This window comes from Ahaetulla prasina, chromosome 3, assembly GCF_028640845.1.
Source record: "Ahaetulla prasina isolate Xishuangbanna chromosome 3, ASM2864084v1, whole genome shotgun sequence".
NCBI classification, from domain to species: Eukaryota; Metazoa; Chordata; class Lepidosauria; order Squamata; family Colubridae; genus Ahaetulla; species Ahaetulla prasina.
In genome coordinates this window covers 44,167,205-44,188,747 of record NC_080541.1, presented here as the reverse complement: position 1 = coordinate 44,188,747, position 21,543 = coordinate 44,167,205, and the positions used below count along the sequence as shown (strand labels likewise).

General features: G+C 36.5%; 1 protein-coding gene across 2 annotated transcripts in view; it reads right to left on the bottom strand.

Annotated features, from left to right (window-relative positions):
- Positions 1 to 599: 599 nt before the first annotated feature.
- The window catches only part of ARFGEF1 (ADP ribosylation factor guanine nucleotide exchange factor 1), a 63,484-nt gene continuing 42,540 nt past the window's right edge, over positions 600 to 21,543 (bottom strand). For both annotated transcript variants that reach the window (XM_058174298.1, XM_058174299.1), the window contains exons 24-39: positions 21,461 to 21,501; positions 21,187 to 21,356; positions 18,883 to 19,034; positions 18,373 to 18,545; positions 14,684 to 14,844; positions 14,240 to 14,370; positions 12,788 to 12,917; positions 11,380 to 11,515; positions 11,156 to 11,294; positions 10,425 to 10,497; positions 9,549 to 9,678; positions 7,412 to 7,551; positions 6,176 to 6,344; positions 2,933 to 3,071; positions 2,243 to 2,360; positions 600 to 1,910 (exon numbers count right to left, since the gene is read on the bottom strand). In XM_058174298.1, coding sequence (XP_058030281.1) covers positions 1,746 to 1,910; positions 2,243 to 2,360; positions 2,933 to 3,071; positions 6,176 to 6,344; positions 7,412 to 7,551; positions 9,549 to 9,678; positions 10,425 to 10,497; positions 11,156 to 11,294; positions 11,380 to 11,515; positions 12,788 to 12,917; positions 14,240 to 14,370; positions 14,684 to 14,844; positions 18,373 to 18,545; positions 18,883 to 19,034; positions 21,187 to 21,356; positions 21,461 to 21,501 — 2,167 coding nt within the window. In that variant the 3' untranslated portion in view covers positions 600 to 1,745. The remainder of the gene's footprint in view (positions 1,911 to 2,242; positions 2,361 to 2,932; positions 3,072 to 6,175; positions 6,345 to 7,411; positions 7,552 to 9,548; positions 9,679 to 10,424; positions 10,498 to 11,155; positions 11,295 to 11,379; positions 11,516 to 12,787; positions 12,918 to 14,239; positions 14,371 to 14,683; positions 14,845 to 18,372; positions 18,546 to 18,882; positions 19,035 to 21,186; positions 21,357 to 21,460; positions 21,502 to 21,543) is intronic.

Genomic DNA, 21,543 nt, shown 5'->3' with positions numbered 1-21,543 from the left:
TTGGTACTTCACTGTAAGTTTATCTCCTGTCCTCAACTGCCTAGAGCAAAAAGAAAAGAGATGTATTACACCGGTTTTCCCAAGAGAATAGTAGTTTTTTTCTCAGAGTAAGGTTACTCTTCTGCCTCATTTGAAATCCTTGATTTTTACAGCTACTCTGTAGCTATAAGATAGTAAAGATCCAGCAGTCTTGTTCTCATCACAGGCTGGGAAGCTGCTGCTTGCCTTTTCTGCTCTGAATAACAGACAAGCCACTTATTGAATGAAGAAGCTATTAACCTTGATCAACTACCTGACATTTGAAATATGTCTTGTTTTTTGTCTGGCTATTGGAGACATTTTTGCATGGGGGTCGCTTCAAGGCAGCCATCTAGGAATACTGTCCTAGATGTTGATTTAGCTACAGCTTTTCCAAAATAGGAAGATTTGAACTGAAAAATAGAAGGAATGATACTTGACTTAAGTTAAATTCTTTAATCACTTGCAAATATGCTGAAGGCAGTTTGCTTCAGCACTGTTAACCATCATTGTTAAACTTTTAAGTTTCTTGAAACATTAAAACAAGTAGTTTTACATTGCATTGGTTTTCATTGCACCGATGAAAGAATTCAAAAACTTTATTGACTTATAACCTGATTAGAATATGCCAGATGAGAACCAATATTGTACAGAAAGTTGTACAGAATTTACATAGAAAACTTTACAGAGCTGTACCATATACATTTTTCCATCTGAAAAAATTTTCTACATCCACTGTAAGACAGAATGCTTGACAATCTTTTCTTTAACCATCAGAGCACAATTCACAGTATGAATACATTTCCAATAAATTTAAAACCGTCCCTAAACCATGCCAGATTTGTTACTTGAATATATTTAACATTACATTCTGTACACAGAGTGAAATCTACATCAAACAACCCCCCCCCCCAAAAGGTGACATAAGATAAAACCTAGACTCATTTGCAGTGATTCAAGTTCCAGCCCAGAAGGATCGTTGCAATGGCTTATTATATTTAAAAGCCCTATCACAGGTATATTACAGTTAAGCCAGTTGTGACTTTTTCAATCTCTGCCCTTCACTAAAGTTAGCAAGACTAACTTAGGATACAGACCAAATTAATCACAACATAAACTCAGACTAGTGCATTTGGTAAACAAATGTATGGGTTTCTATGAAATCATAAAAGAATGCAGGAAGAACTATATAGTGTTTGTAATTTTATATTACAGACCTGCACTCTATGTTTTTTCACTGAAGAATGATTACCTAGCTTGAATGTGCAGATTTTTTTTCAGAATAAGAATTCCACAAAGTTGCTAGATCTCTTACCTAGTGTTTTCCTGTGCTCTCAGTACAAACCATTCTTTCAAATACAGTTCTCCTGAGTTGTACTCTACGGAAGTTCAAACTTTTTAAGTGTTAGTTCTTTGGGTACGTATCTTAAGTTCACAACCATCATAAACATACACATGCACACACATACACATAATATGTATGCATGTCTGAATAAGAGGACATCACAGTCCAAGCTGACAATAAGACTGTTTAAAACTGGCTCAATGCTCAGCATAAGCCAGGAAAGGGAGGAAGAAAAATCCACTGGAGAATTAAAAGTTTTGCAAGCCTAAGTTACAGCTTTACTCTATATTGTGAACTCGTAGATGCACACACTACCATATAGACCCTCATTATGAACATCCAGTGCAAGTTGATTTGGTTCTTAGTTTCCTTAGTTATACTTCTACTGCTTGGCTACAACTTCCTCTTCATCTGCTGGTTGAGATATTTGGAAAACAACTCCAATTCGTAGAAAAAATCTTCTCAAAACAGCCCGGAGCTCAGGAATCAGATCAAATTGCATTATTTCACACAAAAGAGGATAGTAGAAAGATGCATGAGCTTTGAACTAAGGGAAAAAAGAATTCTATTAGACATTTAAGTTCTTGAACGAGTAAATGCACTAATTCAAACATTACAATAAGAATTATCTAGGTGTCAGATTCCTTTATCCCATTTTCTGAAGAAACAAATGTGCATGATCTTATTGGTACTGAACTACTGACACCAGGAAAGGGGGAAAAAGGCAAATGGCAATATGACATGAATGTATTGGAATGTTTTTATTCCTCAACAATGGAAGGAAATCTATCCTAAAACTAGTTTATGACAATTATGATCTGCTGTTTGTAAAGAAAAAAACTTGGGCTCAATCCCTGACTATTCAGAATGCTTACTTACCCGATCATCACTTATCTTCAGAACCTTTGTTAAGAATAAAAGTAACAGGCTAGTCCAAGCTTCCCGATGACTCTCTGAGGTCAAAGTGAGGAAGTAGCTGAGAGCTTCCCTGCAGACACTACAAGCAATATAAAACCAAAGTTTAGTTGTTTATTTTCAAAACAGAATCCTTATCAGAAAAACTGCATATTCAAAAAGATAATTCAACAATCCCATCCTAACCAACACAAGGGATGTCAGTAAGCCCAAGCATACTTAAAAGTTAGACAAAACACTTTAGCATATTGTAAAGCTGTCAAGGGACAGCTGCAATGGAGTGTTTCACTGATTACTGAATGGATGGTCTCATCTTAAAGATGCTTACAGCTGGCAGTCAATTTTTCAGATATTGGTAAGTAGTAAAAGGAGAAGGAAGGAGTGAGATCATAGGCCTGTTTACTGAACCACTGAACAGCAATAATAGATAACATTCCATATAAGCAAAAGGTTAGCTCTAGAGAAATGGTGATAATCATTTGTTGATACTTGTTGGCTCTTTCCTTTACTGTCTTCTCAAGATTCTTCTTTAGAAGAATTTTGCTAAATGGAATCATCTGTGTCATGAGGTTAATTCCCGAAAATTAACCAATTCAGTTTATCTTTAAATTTTAACTATTATTATTAAACCAGGTAAAAGCTGTGAAGCCTTACTTTAGTAATCGTTGTTGCACTTCTTCCCAGGCATTTTTGCGACTTTCATCCATATACATGCGGAATAGTATACGTAACCCACAGGCAAGACTGCTAGTTTCCTGTTTTAAAAGATTGGGCTTCGATTTCCCTTTGAAACCTGCCAAAACAATATCTGTTACTTAGATTTTATTGACTATCTAAAAATCAGCACTTGAGTAAAAAAACGGGCAAAAATGGCTATTCATAGCATCCCGATTCTCTAAATCAGGATGCTTCTAAAATTCTACAAGAGTGGAAGTTGGATTTGTATTAATATCTTTTTTAAAGCAAAATATTATACTCCATATGGAGCAGCAGCTTCGCACCATGCTGTTGTGCGAGGCCAGGGTGGTTGAAGCTTTCTGGGGCAAAGTGGCTTTGCACCACACTGTTAACTCTTCATATTATTCATTAACACTCTTCATATTATACATTAATGATCTCTGTGACCATATTACAAGTAATTGTGTTCTTTTTGCTGACGATGTCAAACTATTTAACACCACCAACAATACAATTACCCTTCAAAAAGACCTTGACTTTGTATCCAATTGGTCTAAAACTTGGCAACTCCAAATCTCAACCAGCAAATGCTCAGTCTTACATATTGGAAAAAAGAACCTAAACACCAAGTACAAGCTTGATGGACATTACCTTACAGATGACCCTCACCCTGTTAAAGACCTTGGAGTTTTCATATCAAATGATCTAAGCGCCAAAGCCCACTGCAACTACATCGCAAAAAAGGCTTTAAGAGTTGTAAACCTAATCTTGTGTAGCTTCTTCTCCAAAAACACTACACTACTAACCAGAGCATATAAAACATTTGCTAGACCAATTCCTGAATACAGCTCAACTATCTGGAACCCATACCACATTTCTGACATCAATACAATTGAACGTGTCCAGAAATATTTTACAAGAAGAGTTCTCCACTCCTCTGAATACAACAAAATACCTTATGCCAAACAGACTTGAAATCCTGGGTTTAGAAAATTTAGAACTAAGCCGCCTTTGACATGACCTCAGTTTAACTCATAGAATCATCTATTACAATGTCCTTCCTGTCGAAGACTACTTCAGCTTCAATTGCAATACTACACGAGCACACAATAGATTTAAGCATAATGTTAACCACTCCAATCTTGATTGCAGAAAATATGACTTTAGTAGCAGAGTTGTTAATGCTTGGAATAAACTACCTGACTCTGTGGTCTCTTCCCAAAATCCCCAAAGCTTCAACCAAAAACTGTCTACTATTGACCTCACCCCATTTCTAAGAGGTCTGTAAGGGGCATGCATAAGAGCACAAGCGTGCCTACCATTCCTGTCCTATTGTTTCCTTTCGTTATATCCAATTAATATAGTTATTACATACTCATACTTATATATATGCTTATATATTGTATAGTTATTACATGCTTATGCTTATATATACTGTGTGACAAAATAAATAAATAAATAAAATAAAATAAATAACTCAAGGGATTCTTACAGCCCCAGAGCTGCAATGGACCAAGAAGCTCCTGAGCTACGCTGCCACAGTATATTCTTTCCCATCTCTATCCATAAGCACACGTTGGACTCTCTTTCCCTGGCCTCCCAGAACTCACTTAGTTCAGTTGAACAATGGTGGTTAACTGCAGCTCTCCCATCCCAACTCAATGTGGCCAGTGTTAGGCCTCCCAGGGCCTCTTTCACCACCACCATCACCTGTGGCACTTCTGCACTGAATAGGACATCTTGAATTATGATAGCAACTGGGCCTGTCAGGACTGCTGTGGCTAAGTGCTGCAGCCATGTGTTACGCTGCATCATTCAGCAGCAGAAATTCTTGTGTAATTGTAGTCATCAGCCGAGGACTACGTTTTGGTATCCATGGGATCCTCTCTCTTCATAGCATGCCTCTTAATGCCTGCAGAGTTCCTGCTCATCAAATAATACATTTTGTAAATTAAAAAGAAAAATTATCATTCTGATAAAGCAAATCACTAGCATCTAACAAAACCTTTAGATATAAGAATGTATCTATTACATAAAATATTGTAAGTATTGTTAGACTATAAAAAGCTGTAGCCCACTATCTTATTTGAACAAATCTCTGGCTGTCCAAGGGGAAAAAAAGTGAGGTGAGGGTAGCAGGAAGCATTTTGAGGTTTTGTATGGATTGGAAGGAAATCCTGCCATTTGTTGAATAGAAGTTTTGTGATTGGTTATATAAATGGGTGCAACTATGTTGTAAATGAACAGACTCTTCCTCCTCGCTTCCATTTTGGAGCTATGGAATCTCAAAATTCCATGCAGGCAAATGTGATCAAAAATGCTAGTGACGCAGCACAACATTCAGTATTTATATATCATTTTTGTTGTTACAAATTATGGTTACCCATCTGAAAATATTTAACTCTTTAAAGAATTACTGAATTATTGAATCATATTCACTAAAGAAACAATCAGTGAATAACAAAGGCAAATCCAGAATTCATATTCCTCTAAAATTTCAGAATTAAAATGGGTTACAGACGTTAAAACATGACTTAATGTTTCTGTTATCAGTACAACTTGAAGCTGAAAGCATTGTTATGCTTTTCATCTATAATTTTACTACGTCACATTGAAATAACTTACTGTACAGGTAGACCTCAATTTAAAACCATTTATTTAGCTATTGTTCAAAGTTATGATGGCAGTAAATGAGGATTTACCATCAGTCCTCAGAATTCTGGCCATCGCAGTGTCCTTGGAGTTGTGTGATTGACAGCTGTGTTCTCAGTGCCCAGTTTATAATAACAATGTTGCAGCAAGCTCTAGCCACATGATTACAATTTCCATACTGACTTCCTACAAGCAAAGACAATGCAGAAGCCAACAGGAAGTTGGAAGTCATTCCTGCCACTTTTTCACCAACCTATGCTTTGTACCTTCTGCTTGACCTGCCTGTGGCAACTCCTGCTTGCCTGGAGTTTTCACATGCAGCCGCTTGTCTGGGCTCTCATCTCTTCCCATATAACAAATTGCATGGTTCTGGGGTAATAATGGCAATTGTGACTAAGGGACTGCAGTTGTTAAGCAAAGTGGTCAAATTAGGTTGCACTTTACAATAACGCCGCTTAGTGATAGAAAATTAAGTCCTAATTGCTTTCGTAACCTGAGGACTACCTGAACAGTACTTTTTTGTAATGTTCATCATTTAAAGTCCTTACAATTGCAAGAAAGACTTACCTGCTTTCCAAAGTGCAGTTCTTTGCTCATTATTTGAGTTGAAAGCCTTAGCAAATTTATGAGATTCTAATAAACAATCCAGCAGTTTGAAAAGCTGCTGTGATGTTAAAAACCGATACATTCCTTGATCTTGTGTGTCCACGTGAACATTAAAGTCTACTGCATCCCTCTGGAAGGAAGGAAGGAAATATTAAGTTTTATTATAGTTAGCTTTTTGGATGTCACAATGAATTTCAATATGGTTTCCAGCTGTTGAGAACAAACTGATTTCATCAAGATATAATAAATAAATCTCAAATATTAAATCTAATTTATGACATTATCTAATTATATTAGGGCATAAGTTGATGCAACATGCACAAATAATGTAAAAGGATGCAATTGACCTTACTTAGCCTTCAGAATAAATCAGATACAAGAAATGATCATTATTTTGAGGCGATGTCTGCATTTTGCTCACTGTATCTGAAGTCTGCTAAATGAGGAATCTTTCAATTGACATTTTACTCTAAGTAAATCTACAACTATGTGGTAAAATATATTTACACTATACAAGTCTGTTCTAAATGAATTTTAAATTATGTTGTTACTTAATGATTACCCATATCCAAAGGACAAGACAACAGCATCCTTTAGGAGCAGCCACCATCCATAAGCAGCTGCTTCTTATGTAGGCATAGTGATCATATGCTTTTCCCTAAAAATCTGTACCATTGTCTCCAAAATTATTTAAGAGAAAGGTATATGGAAACACAAATAATAAATAAGGAAATCTGCATCAGATGTGAGGCTTGCTTGTATCTAAAAGCTATTTTCTATGTAACTGGTTGACTAAACAGTATGTACTCAAATCGTTTACAGAAGAAACAAAAAACTAAATCTCATTTTCGATATGTAAATTTTTTTTGGTATCTAAATAAGAAGAGTTCTAAAGATTTTAGGGGTCAAGAAAGCAAACAACAAAACATACTTTGTGATAACACAATGTACCACAATGACCAAATCTGACATACTTGCATCTAAACCCTGGCACTCAAATACAAAAGGCCAAGTTTGATGTGATGACGCAGGCCCAATTTTTCTGTTATCATAGTTTATTCTGGATGCTTATTGAAATGTTTGCAAATCCAGGAATTTTCCTCCAGAAATTACAAAAGTTACAAAATAGATCATGCGGCTCAAGACTAGAAGAAGGAAACACTTAAATGAATATGTCTAGTAGTAGACACCCCTTACCTGTGCTGCAGCTAGATTCTCTGCATCTTCTTTTTTGCTGGTTGCTGGGAAAAATACAATGTTGTCTATTGTTTGAATAAGTTCCAGCTGTACCACACATTTGATTAACAGTGCACCAAACAGTTTCTGATCTGGAAATTCTTTTAAAACAAGAAAAAAGTACAATAAATTTGGTAACTGAAACAATCATGCAAACTACTAACAATCTATGTGTATTAGAAACTGCCTACTGTCTGCCAAATTATTTGCATTGAATATACACTAATACAATTGCCAAATGTATTATCCTAAATTACGTATATAAAATATCTACAGTACTTGTAAAATTGATGATAATTAATATAAAGACTTTAAGTGTTGAACTCAAAATCCCAGGAGCCCTAGCCACATAACGTAATGAAAGATTATTGAAATGCAATCCAATAATTTCTGAAGAGTTAAATATTGTCCATCTGTAACCTTAACACAAATATCATAGAAATATATTGTTTAATTAAGCATCAAAGCTGTACAAACAAACTGAATTGTGTTAAATTTCAGCTGAAAATTTAAATTCAAAAATAGATTAACACTAAAATATCTAGAATAAAGTTTAAAAGTTTGTTATCTAAAGGTGTAACGCTCTTTTGGGGAATGAGAGCATACTGTCATTTTAAATAAGCATGACCCAGACGCAAAAGGTGCCGAGAGAAGTTTGGAATATTTACTGTAGGTCACTTCCATACCATAGTTTCTACTCTCCAGCACATAACTGTCTTCTGCCAACCTCAAAATGTTAAAAATAATACCATGGCGGCTTTATGATGAAATATGGGAATGTAGGGCGGTAAGAGTTCCTACCCAAAGGAGAACAAATGGTTTATAATTTCTGCAGAATTGCAGTGACTCTAGGAAAAAGAAACATACACAGTTTTGCTGTGATTTTAGTTATGCCACAGTTCCCCCAGAAATAAATCAACTCAACTTTCTAGATGTAGTTGTCATTGTAAAACTGAATGGCTTCAAAGCCATTCCAAATTCATATGAAAGTGTGCTGTAACACTCTTGTGGTATGACCTTTTTTTCCAAAAACTTTAATACAAAAATGTACAAAAGATTGAAAACAATAACCCACTGAAAAGAACTTAGAACCATGATAGCGAACCTAGGCACATGTGCCACAGGTGGCATGCGGAGCCATATCTGTGGGCATGTGAGCTCAAGCTGATTTTCAGGCCTGGGCAAACTGGAAGTCAGGAAAAAGGCTGTTTCTGGCCTCTGAAGGGCTTCCGGGGAGAGAGGCCCATTTTTCACTCTCCCCAGGCTCCAGAGCCTTTCTAGGAGGCTGGAGAGGGCAAAAATGGCCTGCCCTCTGGAGGCCGGAAACAGCCCATTTGCCAACTTCTGGTGGGACCGGAAGGCCTGTTTTCCGCTCTTCCCCAGGCTCCAGAGCTTTTCTAGGAGGCTGGAGAGGGCAAAAACAAACTCCCCCTCCAGACACCAGAAACGGCCCATTTCCCAACTTCTGGTAGAACCGGAAGTCGGCAAACGGGCTGATTCCACCATCTGGAGGGCCTCGGGGGTGGGGAAGGCTGTTTTCCCCCTCCTCAGCCTCCTAGAAAGGCTCTGGAGCCTGGGGGAGAGTGGAAAATGGGCCTATTGGGCCCACCGTGCCAAAAGCACCGGGGGGGGGGGTTTGCGTGCGCATGCATGGGCAGTGGGATGCATAGAATTATGGGTGTGGGCACGACCCCCTGCACTTTCCCTGCTTTTAGCACGTGATGGCAAAAAGATTAGCCATCACTGACTTAGAAGATAAGAAATTTTTATTTTAGTGTTTTTTCTAAAAACCTAAAAGTGGGAAGCAATCATAAACATGAAGAAGGAATGTACACCCACAATTAGAAATGTAAAGAACATCACATGTGAGAATCTTTTCTTAACTTCCAGGAATCTTAGCCATTAGGTTACTGAGGCATTTAAAATAAGAGAGTAGGCCCTAAGAAATCCAAACTGTTTTTGTAATATTCATTCCCAATGCTTATAGAATTTCAAGAGTTATTTCTGACACAAACAGCATCCTGTCAGAATGAAAAACTCACAAACATAGAAACAAATGCAGATTATCAAATAACTGTTTAGAAACATTTCTTCTTACTTGCTATAGGTTTGTTTTTGTTGACCTCCTCATTTGCAGGCAACCCTACAATAGGTTGAAACTGACGTCTATCTAACAATTTTGGTTGCACAGAATCATGAATATCTACAGATTTTTGTGATATGGCATCCTGAAAATAAAAGACAAAAATTATCTCATACGGATTTGGCAAACGAATAAACTTCTTAGGAGCACCTCAATACAACAAAGTGAACTTGCTTTGAAGTAGCAAGTAGATTTTTGGTTAATTTAGCTGGTAAGTACAGAACACTATGAAATGTGTACTTGTATATTTAATTAATTAATTAATTAATTAAAATATATTTATTTTCCATTTACCAAAGCAACAAGTACTAATGGAACAAATCCTTTTGGCCTTTCCATTTGTACAAATTCCAACTCAGTTCTGGAAGATCAGAGTAGCCGGCCAGGTAAATTTAAGGCACCCATGGAATGTGTGCAATGGGGAAAAGAGAAAGAGGGAAAAATTTCTGATACTGAGAATTTTTACAATAATTTAGTGAGCAAAATAGGTTAATTGCAAGGAAGTTAAGCAATATAATTTCAGTTTTGATTTACTTACAATGACATGACATGCTGTAAGGAACTAACTTGTCTTCTAACCTGGTAAATTTATTTATTTATTTATTATATTTATGTGACATCCATATCACAGTTTGAGATATAGGTGATTTTCTTCTTCTTTTAGATGTACATGAAATCTATGTCACATAGAACATACAATGCTACATATCTTTCTCCATTCTGCATAATGTAGTATTCCAACATGTTTATCTTTTCCAATATTACTTTTAAATAAGGACGAAAAGAAGTATTCCAAAATATTTTCCCTGACATTTTTATTTTCAAACATACCAGCTGTTTCTCTCTTCCAGAAGATGGAGATGGAGGAGCAGTATCTCCTCCCACTGGTCGCCAAGTTAAAAGCCTTGAAAAAAGAAAACAACTTTCTTTAATTCTAAAATAGAAATATTTCAACATTTTAAGATAAAAACAATTATAAATCTGTAATAGTGTTCTCAACAAAAATGAGCCCAAAACTTATATTTAAAAAACCCTTCCTGGGTTATAAATAAATATATTTTCTTATATTTTCACCTCTTTTATTTAATTTACAGTTTCTTTTAGCAAAAAAGCATGATCATTAGATTTGGAAATGTTATCTTAATTCTCCTCAATTAGTAGAAGCTGTTTAGGAATGAAAGGACTTAATTAGTTTATTAGGCAACAACGTTATACAAGGTCACCAGTCACTAAACATATCTGAACAGTTCAGATGACTAAGAAAAAGCAGAAGAGAACCCAAACCATCTCACTATATTATTTTAAAAAAATCATAAGCAGGTGAGGAATTAGAGCTGCTCTGAGCATGAATTAGTTAAGGATCTGACAGGTAGGGATAAGAATTCCAAGATTCTTATGTGTGACTATACCCAATACAGAGGCTATATAGATGTCACATAAAACAAATACACGCATGTTCATTATATCAAGACAAGCATAGCTAATGCATGTTCAATATTTCATACATATGAATTTGTTTGCAGACTTGCTCCCAAATATTTACAAAAGGAAAAATATCTTACGCATGGGGAATAGTGGTTTTGAAGATATCCAACATACAGTTGCAAGTCTTATCCCAGATTTCAAGGGTAAACTTTTCCCCATTCAGAATGACAACATTTTCTAAACAGTTTGTACCAGATCGTGCTAGTTGCTCATTGTCTGAAATGCAAACAAGGCATTAGCTTGTTCATATTATACAGAATAAATTGCAAGCATTGTGTGTAACAAATTGATGCAATGTTACCTTGCTGAACACACCAGTACAGCTGAGCAAATATATCATCCAAAAGAACATCACTAAGTACTTCTAAATACTGTGTGAATACATCACAAATTGCATAAAGTGCATGATTGCAAGTTGTTGTCATCCACTCCGCTTTCTAGAGAAAAAAGCAGAGAGACCTTCTCAATAATAATTGTATTAAGTACACTGAACAGCAGCCAGGAGCATTAAAGTCCTTCAGGAAGCTTGGAGAATATTTAAAAAACAACAGCTCTGTACTAAAAGCCTAAACAGAGTGCTGAAAAGAGATTAGAGAAGGCCAAAGAGGATCTTCATGTAATATAACAGCAACATAAAGGAAATTATGAGAACAAGGCAGATTCTTTTTACATTTTCAACCACTGATTTTAGATCACTACTATCTCCAAAGAACTATAAAAATGTTTTTCACTTACCCGTGTAATTAAATTTTCTTTGAAAATGTGCTAATTATTCATATGAAAGTTTAATATCATTTGGGTTATTAGATATCAACTAAAGTATGCAAAGCAATGAAGCACTCTGAACCCAAGGTGAAAATTTTATCCAACACCTCCACAGCAACTTTGCTGTTAAATTGGTAGATAAATCAGGAAGTGTGCGCCATTTATAATTTTCTAATACTACATATATTCAGGATATTTTTGGTTCGAAGAAAAGCATAGCAGTTATGAAGCTTCAGACTTCATTGGAAAGATCCACCTTAAGTTAAAGTTTTAATTTTAACTTAATGTAAATTATAATTTCTATTATAATTATAAAAAGCTATTATAAAAAGACAGTTACACATGGAAGTTTTGCCAGATAATAAGCATCCAGTTATAAAATAGCATACTATTTATGAAATAATTTAGGAGGGCATTTCAAGTATCTCTTCAAAATATCATTTTTATTAAATTCCAACTCAACACTTTAGTCAACTTTTAACTGACATGGCCTAACAATAAAAATCAACACCTCTTCACCACTGGCCTTTGTTAACCTGGTCTGTATTCATCCTTCACACTTCCTTTTAAAGTCTTCTGATGCTAAAAGATCCTGATGATTCCTTTTGCCTGATATTCTTAAAAATATCTATGCTGGTTGCATGAGTAACTAATCATAACAGAACAAAACAGGAATTGCTTAAGAATTAACACACTTAGAAAGAAAGTGATAATTCCTATAACAATTTAATCTACAAAAAGCTTTAGTACATGACTATGTACTCAAAATAGTTCATTATGCAGAAAAGAACTTTATATAAAGCATGCCAATAAGGCTAGCATGAAATAGAATTTAACAATGGATATCATACAGAAAGTTCCCTGCTCAGCTTATGGGTATAAAATGCAATATGAACATAAAGGTATAATAGTAGTAAAAAATGAACTGCTCTCGTTATTTTTACCTCTGTTTGCTGTTCTGGTAACTTCATATTGTCAAATATTCGGAAGACTATCCGAAACAAATCCTGCCACCAATGCTTTTCATATGTGTGACCATATGTTTTCATTATTTCAAACATAACTGTTAAACCTCTGAAATAAAAAGGAGTATAAGAAACAATTACCAACTAGATCTTTCAGCTCTTCCTTTTAAATTATCATTAAACATAAATTGATTCACTCCAAATAGATAGGCAAATATCTTATAAGTAATATTTTACAGCCATAAGTGAAGGACTGCCTGTATACAACTCTAGTTCCATAAACCTTCTAGAAACAACAGTTACAAAAAAAGAGGCTGAAAAGCTTAAAAGCCTAATAGAAGCATTTTATGTGGGCAAGACTGCTTCATTCAATATAAAATTCAGGTGATATATAAAACTTTCTCTAATGAAAGTTAGTAGAACAGTCCCTAATATATTGGATTCTTGTATGCAATCCATAAAAATATTATTGGTCAATATACCCATAGAAACTACATGATTCATGCATTTTCTATCATAATTACCAGACTACTAGTAAAGTGATTATTATAAATAGTGCTTATGAATTTGGATGCATATAACTTTGTCTAAGTCAACTGCAGTTTTCTGTGTGGACATACAATTTTGATAATTTGACCTATTCTCTCACCTCACATAGATTATTGCTGAGTTGGCAACATTTCTATTCCAAAACATTATGTGCAAAGGGAATTGGAAAGAGAATGGAAGTTTATAATCATGGATTTATTAAATTTTAGTAGTGGATTTTTCAAATCCCAATTACTGTCCACTTCATAATGTGCTACTTATATTTTGGTTTGACTTGCTTACATTGCTGCTTAAATGCCACATGCATGAGAACATGTTGCTTTAGAAATTTAACTTTTTAGATTAAATTATGAAGTTCACCTTAATGATTCTCTGGCAGTCTGACTATATTATCTTGTTCAATGCTACCAACACTAGTTTTAAAGTACTATTGCATGATTTAGTTTAGATTTAAATTTAAAGATAACCCTGATTTTTTTATATAAACAGTTAGACAGCCACACCCACATATTGTATATAATCACAATATTAAATAATACATTCTCACCTACATTTCACCTCTTTCTCCCCATCTCTTTCTCTCTCTTCCTCTCCCCAAACCAATATTCAATAGAGTTCCAACAATTTACTAAAATAACAATATCTTTAAAGCAAATACATGAACTATTATATATGAACTATAAATAAAGATGAGATTAAAAATATACTGAATTTGGCATGTATTCCCATTATTTTGTTTCTTTGCAAGATGCAGTCTATTTCCGACAGTCAGATTAGTTATAAATAATGTAGCAGTAATAATATATCTCATTTAGCACTTTCCGGGAGCTTACAACTAAAATATATACTTTATAACGTTGAATGACAAATATGGATTGTTACCTGGTTCTTACATCTAATTTGCATCTATTGATAATACAGGACAGCTCAAAGAGAATTGGAAACCAGCCTCTCACCCACACCCTGTCTTCTGGAGCAACATTCATATCATCACTAGTATATTCTCTGAAAGCCTTTAAAAAAGTAAAGACAAGTTTATAACATTAGTTCTCTTTAGTTGTAACAGCATTTCTATGTGGATAGACAACATGGTCCAAACTTTACACACAAGAAGTCTATTTCTAACATAGAAGTATGATGGACCAGACTAATGAATTAAGAAAAAAAAAAGTTTATGCAATGGAAGTTTTCAAAACAGATTTTATTATTTCAGGGAAAATTCAAATACATACGCCATCTTATAACCTGCTGAAATTTAGTTTTCAGTACAGAATATAATCAACACCTGACACATGTAATAATATTCTGACACAGAATAAACTGTACCTGAGGTCTTTCCGATACATATTTTGCACAATGACGAATAAGGCGAATTGCTTCCATACTTGTGTCAGGAAAAGCTGCATTACATGCAAATTCAGACAAGCATTTCACTGCATCCTGGAAGGAATCTATGGTTGCTGGGAAATGTTTTTCAAACACAATTGCTAAAAGAAAGAATATGTGTAATGTTCCAAAAAGTTCATTTTTAAAGCAAGGTATAATCACTACTACAGCAAAATAATGAAATATTGATAGCATTTAAGATAAACATAAGAAATCAAATATCAATAACATAACTATTATTTTTAAGATCCCCTTAAAGTAAAAAAAAAAAAAGATAACCGGAATAACAGGCAAGTTTGGCCTTGGTGTACAGAATGAAGCAGGGCACAGGCTGATAGAATTCTGTCAAGATAATGCGATGGTCATAGCAAACACTCTTTTCCAACAACCCAAGAGACGACTCTACACATGAACATCACCAGACGGTCAACACAGAAATCAGATTGACTATGTGCTCTGCAGCCAAAGATGGAGAAGCTCTATACAGTCGGTAAAAACAAGACCAGGAGCTGACTGTGGCTCAGATCATGAGCTTCTTCTTGCAAAATTCAAGCTTAAACTGAAGAAAGTAGGGAAAAGCTCCAGGCCACTCAGGTATGAACTAAATCATATCCCTGATGAATACACAGTAGAGGTGACAAATAGATTTAAGGAATTAGCTCTGATACACAGACTGCCTGAAGAACTATGGACAGAGGTTCGCAACATTGTACAAGAGGTAGCAACTAAAACCATCCCAAAGAAAAAGGAAGGGAAGAAAGCAAAATGGCTGTCTGAGGAAGCTTTGCAAATAGCTGAGGAAAGAACGGAAGCGAAAGGCAAGGGAGAAAGAGAAAGATACACCCAGTTGAATGCAGAATTCCAGAGAATAGCTAAAAGAGATAAGAATGCATTCTTAAATGAACAGTGCAAAGAAATAGAAGAAAACTATAAAATAGGGAGGACCAGAGATCTCTTCAAGAAAATTGGAGATATGAAGGGAACTAAGATGGGCATGATAAAGGACCAAAATGGCAGGGACCTAACAGAGGCAGAAGAGATTAAGAAGAGGTGCCAAAATTACCCAGAAGAACTAAACAAGAACGAGCTTAACATACCTGATAACCACGATGGGGTGGTCACTGACCTTGAACCAGACATCCTAGAATGTGAAGTCAAATGGGCCTTAGGAAATCTGAGCAACAACAAAGCTAGTGGAGGAGACACTATTCCAGCTGAGCTATTCAAAATCTTAAAAGACGACGCAGTAAAAGTGCTACACTCAATTTGCCAGCAAATTTGGAAAACTCAGCAATGGCCACAGGATTGGAAAAGGTCAGTTTACATTCCAATTCCAAAGAAAGGCAATGCCAAAGAATGTTCAAACTATCGCACCATTGCACTCATTTCACATGCTAGTAAAGTTTTGCTTAAAATCCTACAATCTAGGCTTCAGCAGTATGTGGACTGAGAACTACCAGAAGTACAGGCAGGATTTCGTAGAGACAAAGGAACTAGAGATCAAATTGCCAACATACGCTGGATCATGGAGAAAGCTAGGGAGTTCCAGAAAAACATTTATTTCTGCTTCATTGACTACGCTAAAGCCTTTGATTGTGTGGATCACAACAAATTGTGGCAAGTTCTTAAAGAGATGGGAGTACCAGACCATCTTATTTGTCTCTTGAGAAACTTGTATGTGGGACAAGAAGCAACAGTGAGAACTGGACACGGAACCACTGATCGGTTCAAAATTGGGAAAGGAGTCCGGCAAGACTGTATACTATCACCCTGACTATTTAACTTATATGCAGAGCACATCATGAGAAAGGCGGGGCTAGATGAAACAAAAATTGGAATTAAGATTGCCGGGAGAAATATCAACAACCTCAGACATGCAGATGATACCACTCTAATGGCAGAAAGTAAAGAGGAACTAAAGAACCTCGTGAAGGAGGAGAATGGAAAAGTTGGATTGAAACTCAATATTAAGAAAACTAAGATCATGGCATCCGGCCCTCTCAATTCCTGGCAGATAGATGGTGAAGAAATGGAGGTAGTGACAGATTTTATTTTCCTGGGCTCCAAGATCACCGCAGTTGGGGACTGCAGCTAAGAAATTAAAAGACGCTTGCTCCTGGGGAGGAAAGCTATAGCAAATCTAGACAGTATACTAAAAAGCAGAGACATCACCTTGCCAACAAAAGTGTGTATAGTCAAGGCTATGGTTTTCCCAGTTGCAATGTATGGCTGTGAAGGTTGGACTATAAGAAAGGCTGAGCGCCAAAGAATTGAGGCCTTTGAACTCTGGTGCTGGAGAAGACTCCTGTGAGTCCCTTGGACTGCAAGGCGATCAAACCAGTCAGTCCTAGAGGAGATCAACTCTGACTGCTCCTTAGAAGGCCAGATCCTGAAGATGAAATTGAAATACTTTGGCCACCTAATGAGAAGGAAGACTCACTGGAGAAGAGCCTTGTTGTGACTCCGGCCCCCGAGCCTGTCCTCATGGAGGAGGAGGACTCAATAGTGAGGGAGAGGAGCTGACAAGGCCTCCCTCTCCAGGTTCCTCCTTCCTGGCAACGCCTCAAGTGCCGGCGGAAGGCCAACAAGAAGGCATGTCTGAGCCTCCACAGATAGAGGATGAGGAGGATCAATCCTGGATAGACCCTAGGCACCGTCGGCAAGAGAGGCGTGCGCAGCAGAGGAAGAGGTGTGGCAGGCCCAGAGAGTGCTGAGTCACTGAGCCACATCCCACAGGGGATAAAAGCGGGTGGGGTTGCCATCTGGCCGTTGTGACGGACAAAAGCTACTAAGGATGAACTGCATTGTGTGAGCTTCAGACAGTTTTTGGATTTAAGGCTTGGATTTTCGTGAGTAACTCTTGACTATTCTGTAGTCTCCTGGTTGCTCTGGCGACGGACTGTAACACGCTGACTCTTGATAAGAACTTGGCAGGCACTTGGGAAATCGCTGCCAGAACTTTCCTCTGCCAAAGGGAACCAGGCCAACTTGTAAATAAATTGCTGGCAGACGTTCTTCGACACATGTGTTTTCTTAGGTGAGGTGGAGGGGACAGAACAAGCCTAATGCTGGGAAAGATCGAGGGCAAAAGAAGAAGGGGATGACAGAGAACAAGGTGGCTGGATGGAGTCACTGAAGCAATAGGCGTGAGCTTAAATGGACTCCAGAGGATGGTAGAGGACAGGAAGGCCTGGAGGAACGTTGTCCATGGGGTCGCGATGGGTCAGACACAACTTCGCAATTAACAACAAAAGTAAAAATTATTATTGTGCCTTTGATTCAGCACTGACTCTTAACTACTGCCTGGACAAGTCTCTGCAGTATTCTTAGCAAGACCTCAGCCCATCCCACCTCACAGGACTGTTAGTGTGAGGAAAAAGAGGAGCAGAAAGGAGTATTATATATATTCCTTGCCTCGAGTTACTTATAAAGTAATCAAGACAGGATAAACATCTAATAAATAAATAATTACATTTTGGAAATGGTTTGCCACTGCCTTCTTCCTAAGGATGAGAGAGAATGATTGTTCCATTGTGCCTAAGGTAGTGGAAGAAGCCATAATGTCCCAGTTTTTAGGGACAAAATATTATACCTCTTGGGACTATTCTATAAATATAATTAGTACTTACTGACAATGTGGCCGGTAGTCTGAAATGCCAGTTCCACTATGCTTTCGTCCTGATCAGATGCAGCCAAATGAAAAACTGAGAAAATGTTCTTCCAGCCTGATCGTATATTTGCTGCTTGGGAATTTACCATCTGGGCTATGCAACGGACAACCATGTCACGAATAGTTGGTGATCTAAAATGAATTTCACAAATAAATACATTTACTGGTTAAAATTGACTTAATTCTAATACTTTGATGTAATCTTCAGGAATTTGTTTTTTCTACTTTTGTATGAAAAAGGTCAAATATGTCTCTAATATAAATATCTTAAATTCCATTAGTATTGATATACTGTTTCTTCCTTTTATTTTCAGTATTCCAAGTTATCTAAACAATAAATCATTTAAATTAATACTGTACAATATTTTGAATCATATACATCAAAAATTATAACAATATAACAAAAAAGGAAGAAAAATAAGAAATTGATTCATTCCTTGTGTTTAGATTCCAGAATGATTTTAAATACCTATTTCTCTTCATGATGTGTTCAAATGGTCTTAAGAAATCCTTTTGGAATCGGAAATTAGCAAGTTCCCCTTTTTCTAAGAACTTCATTGATAATTGCCTTAAGGAATCTACGGCAAAAATAGCTACATCTTCATTGGGATTACAGCCAACCTAGCAAAGCCAAATTAACACAATGAAATACAATGTTATCTATAAAAAAAAATAAAAACAGCCTACTACAACAAAAACAACCTACATGTTAAATCTACATTTGACAAAAACACTACATACTTATTTAAAATATCACAATGCTTAGTATTTCTTTCCAGCAACAATGTTTAGTAGAATAATTTTATTGCTGTCTAAAACTTCAGTAGGTAATTGCAGTTCACAATGCAGCAACCCACATTCTAAAAGGGATAGGAAGGGTTAGCGTAATATGGATGCACTTGGCACACTGATTGCCAATACGATTCTAGGACCAACTGAAAATGTTTGTTTTCATATATATAAAATTGTCTCTCCCAATTTGAGAGGTACAGATATAGCCTAATACTGAAGGTCTCTTACCCTATATGAATTGGGGAGGGTGGGTGCTCTTTTTTGATGGCAAGCCCATGTCAGAACTATTTTCCTGAGGTGCGGAGCCTTCAACTCTGCTTAGTTCTTGTGGGATACTAACAATAGCAATAGCAGTTAGACTTATATACTGCTTCATAGTGCTTTACAGCCCTCTCTAAACATACTGAGTCAGCTTATTGCCCCCAACAATCTGGGTCCTCATTTTACCGAGCTCGGAGGAATGGATGGCTGAGTCAACCTTGAGCTTGGTGAGATTCGATCTGCCAAACTGCAGGCAGCCAGTGATCGGCAGAAGTAGCCTGCAGTACTGCACTCTAACCATTGCACCACCGCAGCTCATCTAAACATCATACTAAACATCTTCCTGTTCCAGTGGGCTCTGGGGACTACTAGTATGGATGGACTCCTATGAAGGTAACATGTTTTGATTATTTATATAAAATAGATAGAATAGAATTTTTATTGGCCAAGTGTGATTGGACGCACAAGGAATTTGTCTTGGTGCATATGCTCTCAGTGTACATAAAAGAAAAGATACCTTCATCAAGGTACAACACTTACAACACTTAATGATAGTAATAGGGTACAAATTTAACACAATTACAACACTTAATGATAGTCATAGGCTACAAATAAGCAATCAGGAAAATATCAGTATAAATCGTAAGGATATAAGCAACAAAGTTATAGTCATAAGTGGAAGGAGATGGGTGATGGGAACGATGAGAAGATTAACAGTAGTGCAGATTTAATAAATAGTTTGACAGTGTTGAGGGAATTATTTGTTTAGCAGAGTGATGGCGTTCGGGAAGAAACTGTTCTTGTGCCTAGTTGTTCTGGTGTGCAGTGCTCTATAGCGTCGTTTTGAGGGTATGAGTTGAAACAGTTTATGTCCAGGATGTTAGGGGTCTGTAAATATTTTCACAGCCCTCTTTTTGATTCGTGCAGTATACAGGTCCTCAATGGAAGGCAGGTTGGTAGCAATTGTTTTTTCTGCAGTTCTAATTATCCTCTGAAGTCTGTGTCTTGGGTTGCAGAACCAAACTAGACAGTTATAGAGATGCAGATGACAGACTCAATAATTCCTCTGTAGAACTGGATCAGCAGCTCCTTGGGCAGTTTGAGCTTTCTTGAGTTGGCGCAGAAAGAACATTCTTTGTTGTCCTTTTTTGATGACTTTTTGATGTTAGCTGTCCATTTTAGATCTTGAGAAATGGTAGAATCTAGAAATTTTTAGGTTTCTACTGTTGATACTGTGTTGTCTAGTATTGTGAGAGGTGGAAGTATGGAGGGGTTTCTCCTAAAGTCTACCACCATTTCTACGGTTTTGAGTGTGTTCAGTTCCAGATTGTTCTGGTCACACCCCGAGGCTAGTCATTCAACCTCCCATCTTTATGCGGATTCATCATTGTCTCGATTGAAACCAATCGCTGTTGTGTCATCTGCGAACTTCAGTAGTTTGACAGATGTCTCATTGGAGATGCAGATTGGTATACAGAGAGAAGAGAAGTGGGGAGAGCACACAGCCTTGCGGGGCCCCTGTGTTAACTGTACAGGTATTTGATGTGATTCTGCTTAGCTTCATCTGCTGCTTCCTGTTAGTTAGTTAGCTTGTGATCCACTTACAAGTCTGTTCAGGTACCTATAGCTGGTTATTTCTTGGTTATCTTCATTTTTGGTTATATTGGTTAGATGTGAGGGTTAATAAACAGGTAACAAAAATTATAAATAATATACATACCTTATTGAAATGATCTCCAATAACTTCCCATATTCTAGACCACTGTAACCTTATTCGTCCCATGTTATAGTAAGAAATCTCTACTATTTTTTGTAGGCTGAACATCCGGGGGTGAGTTGCAGATAATAATTCATCCATAGAAACAGCACAAAGCCATCTGACAAAATCCACTGTTAAATCCAAACACAATTTACTTATTATTATTTCCAAAATGTCAATTAATTCATTCTTTATTACAGAATTTATATTCCACCATATCTAAACTAATGCTTACCAATAGCATTTCCATCTAATCTGGTAGAGCCTGTAAATATTCTGCAAATAAAAGAAAATTGTGCAATAATTTTTGTGACATGT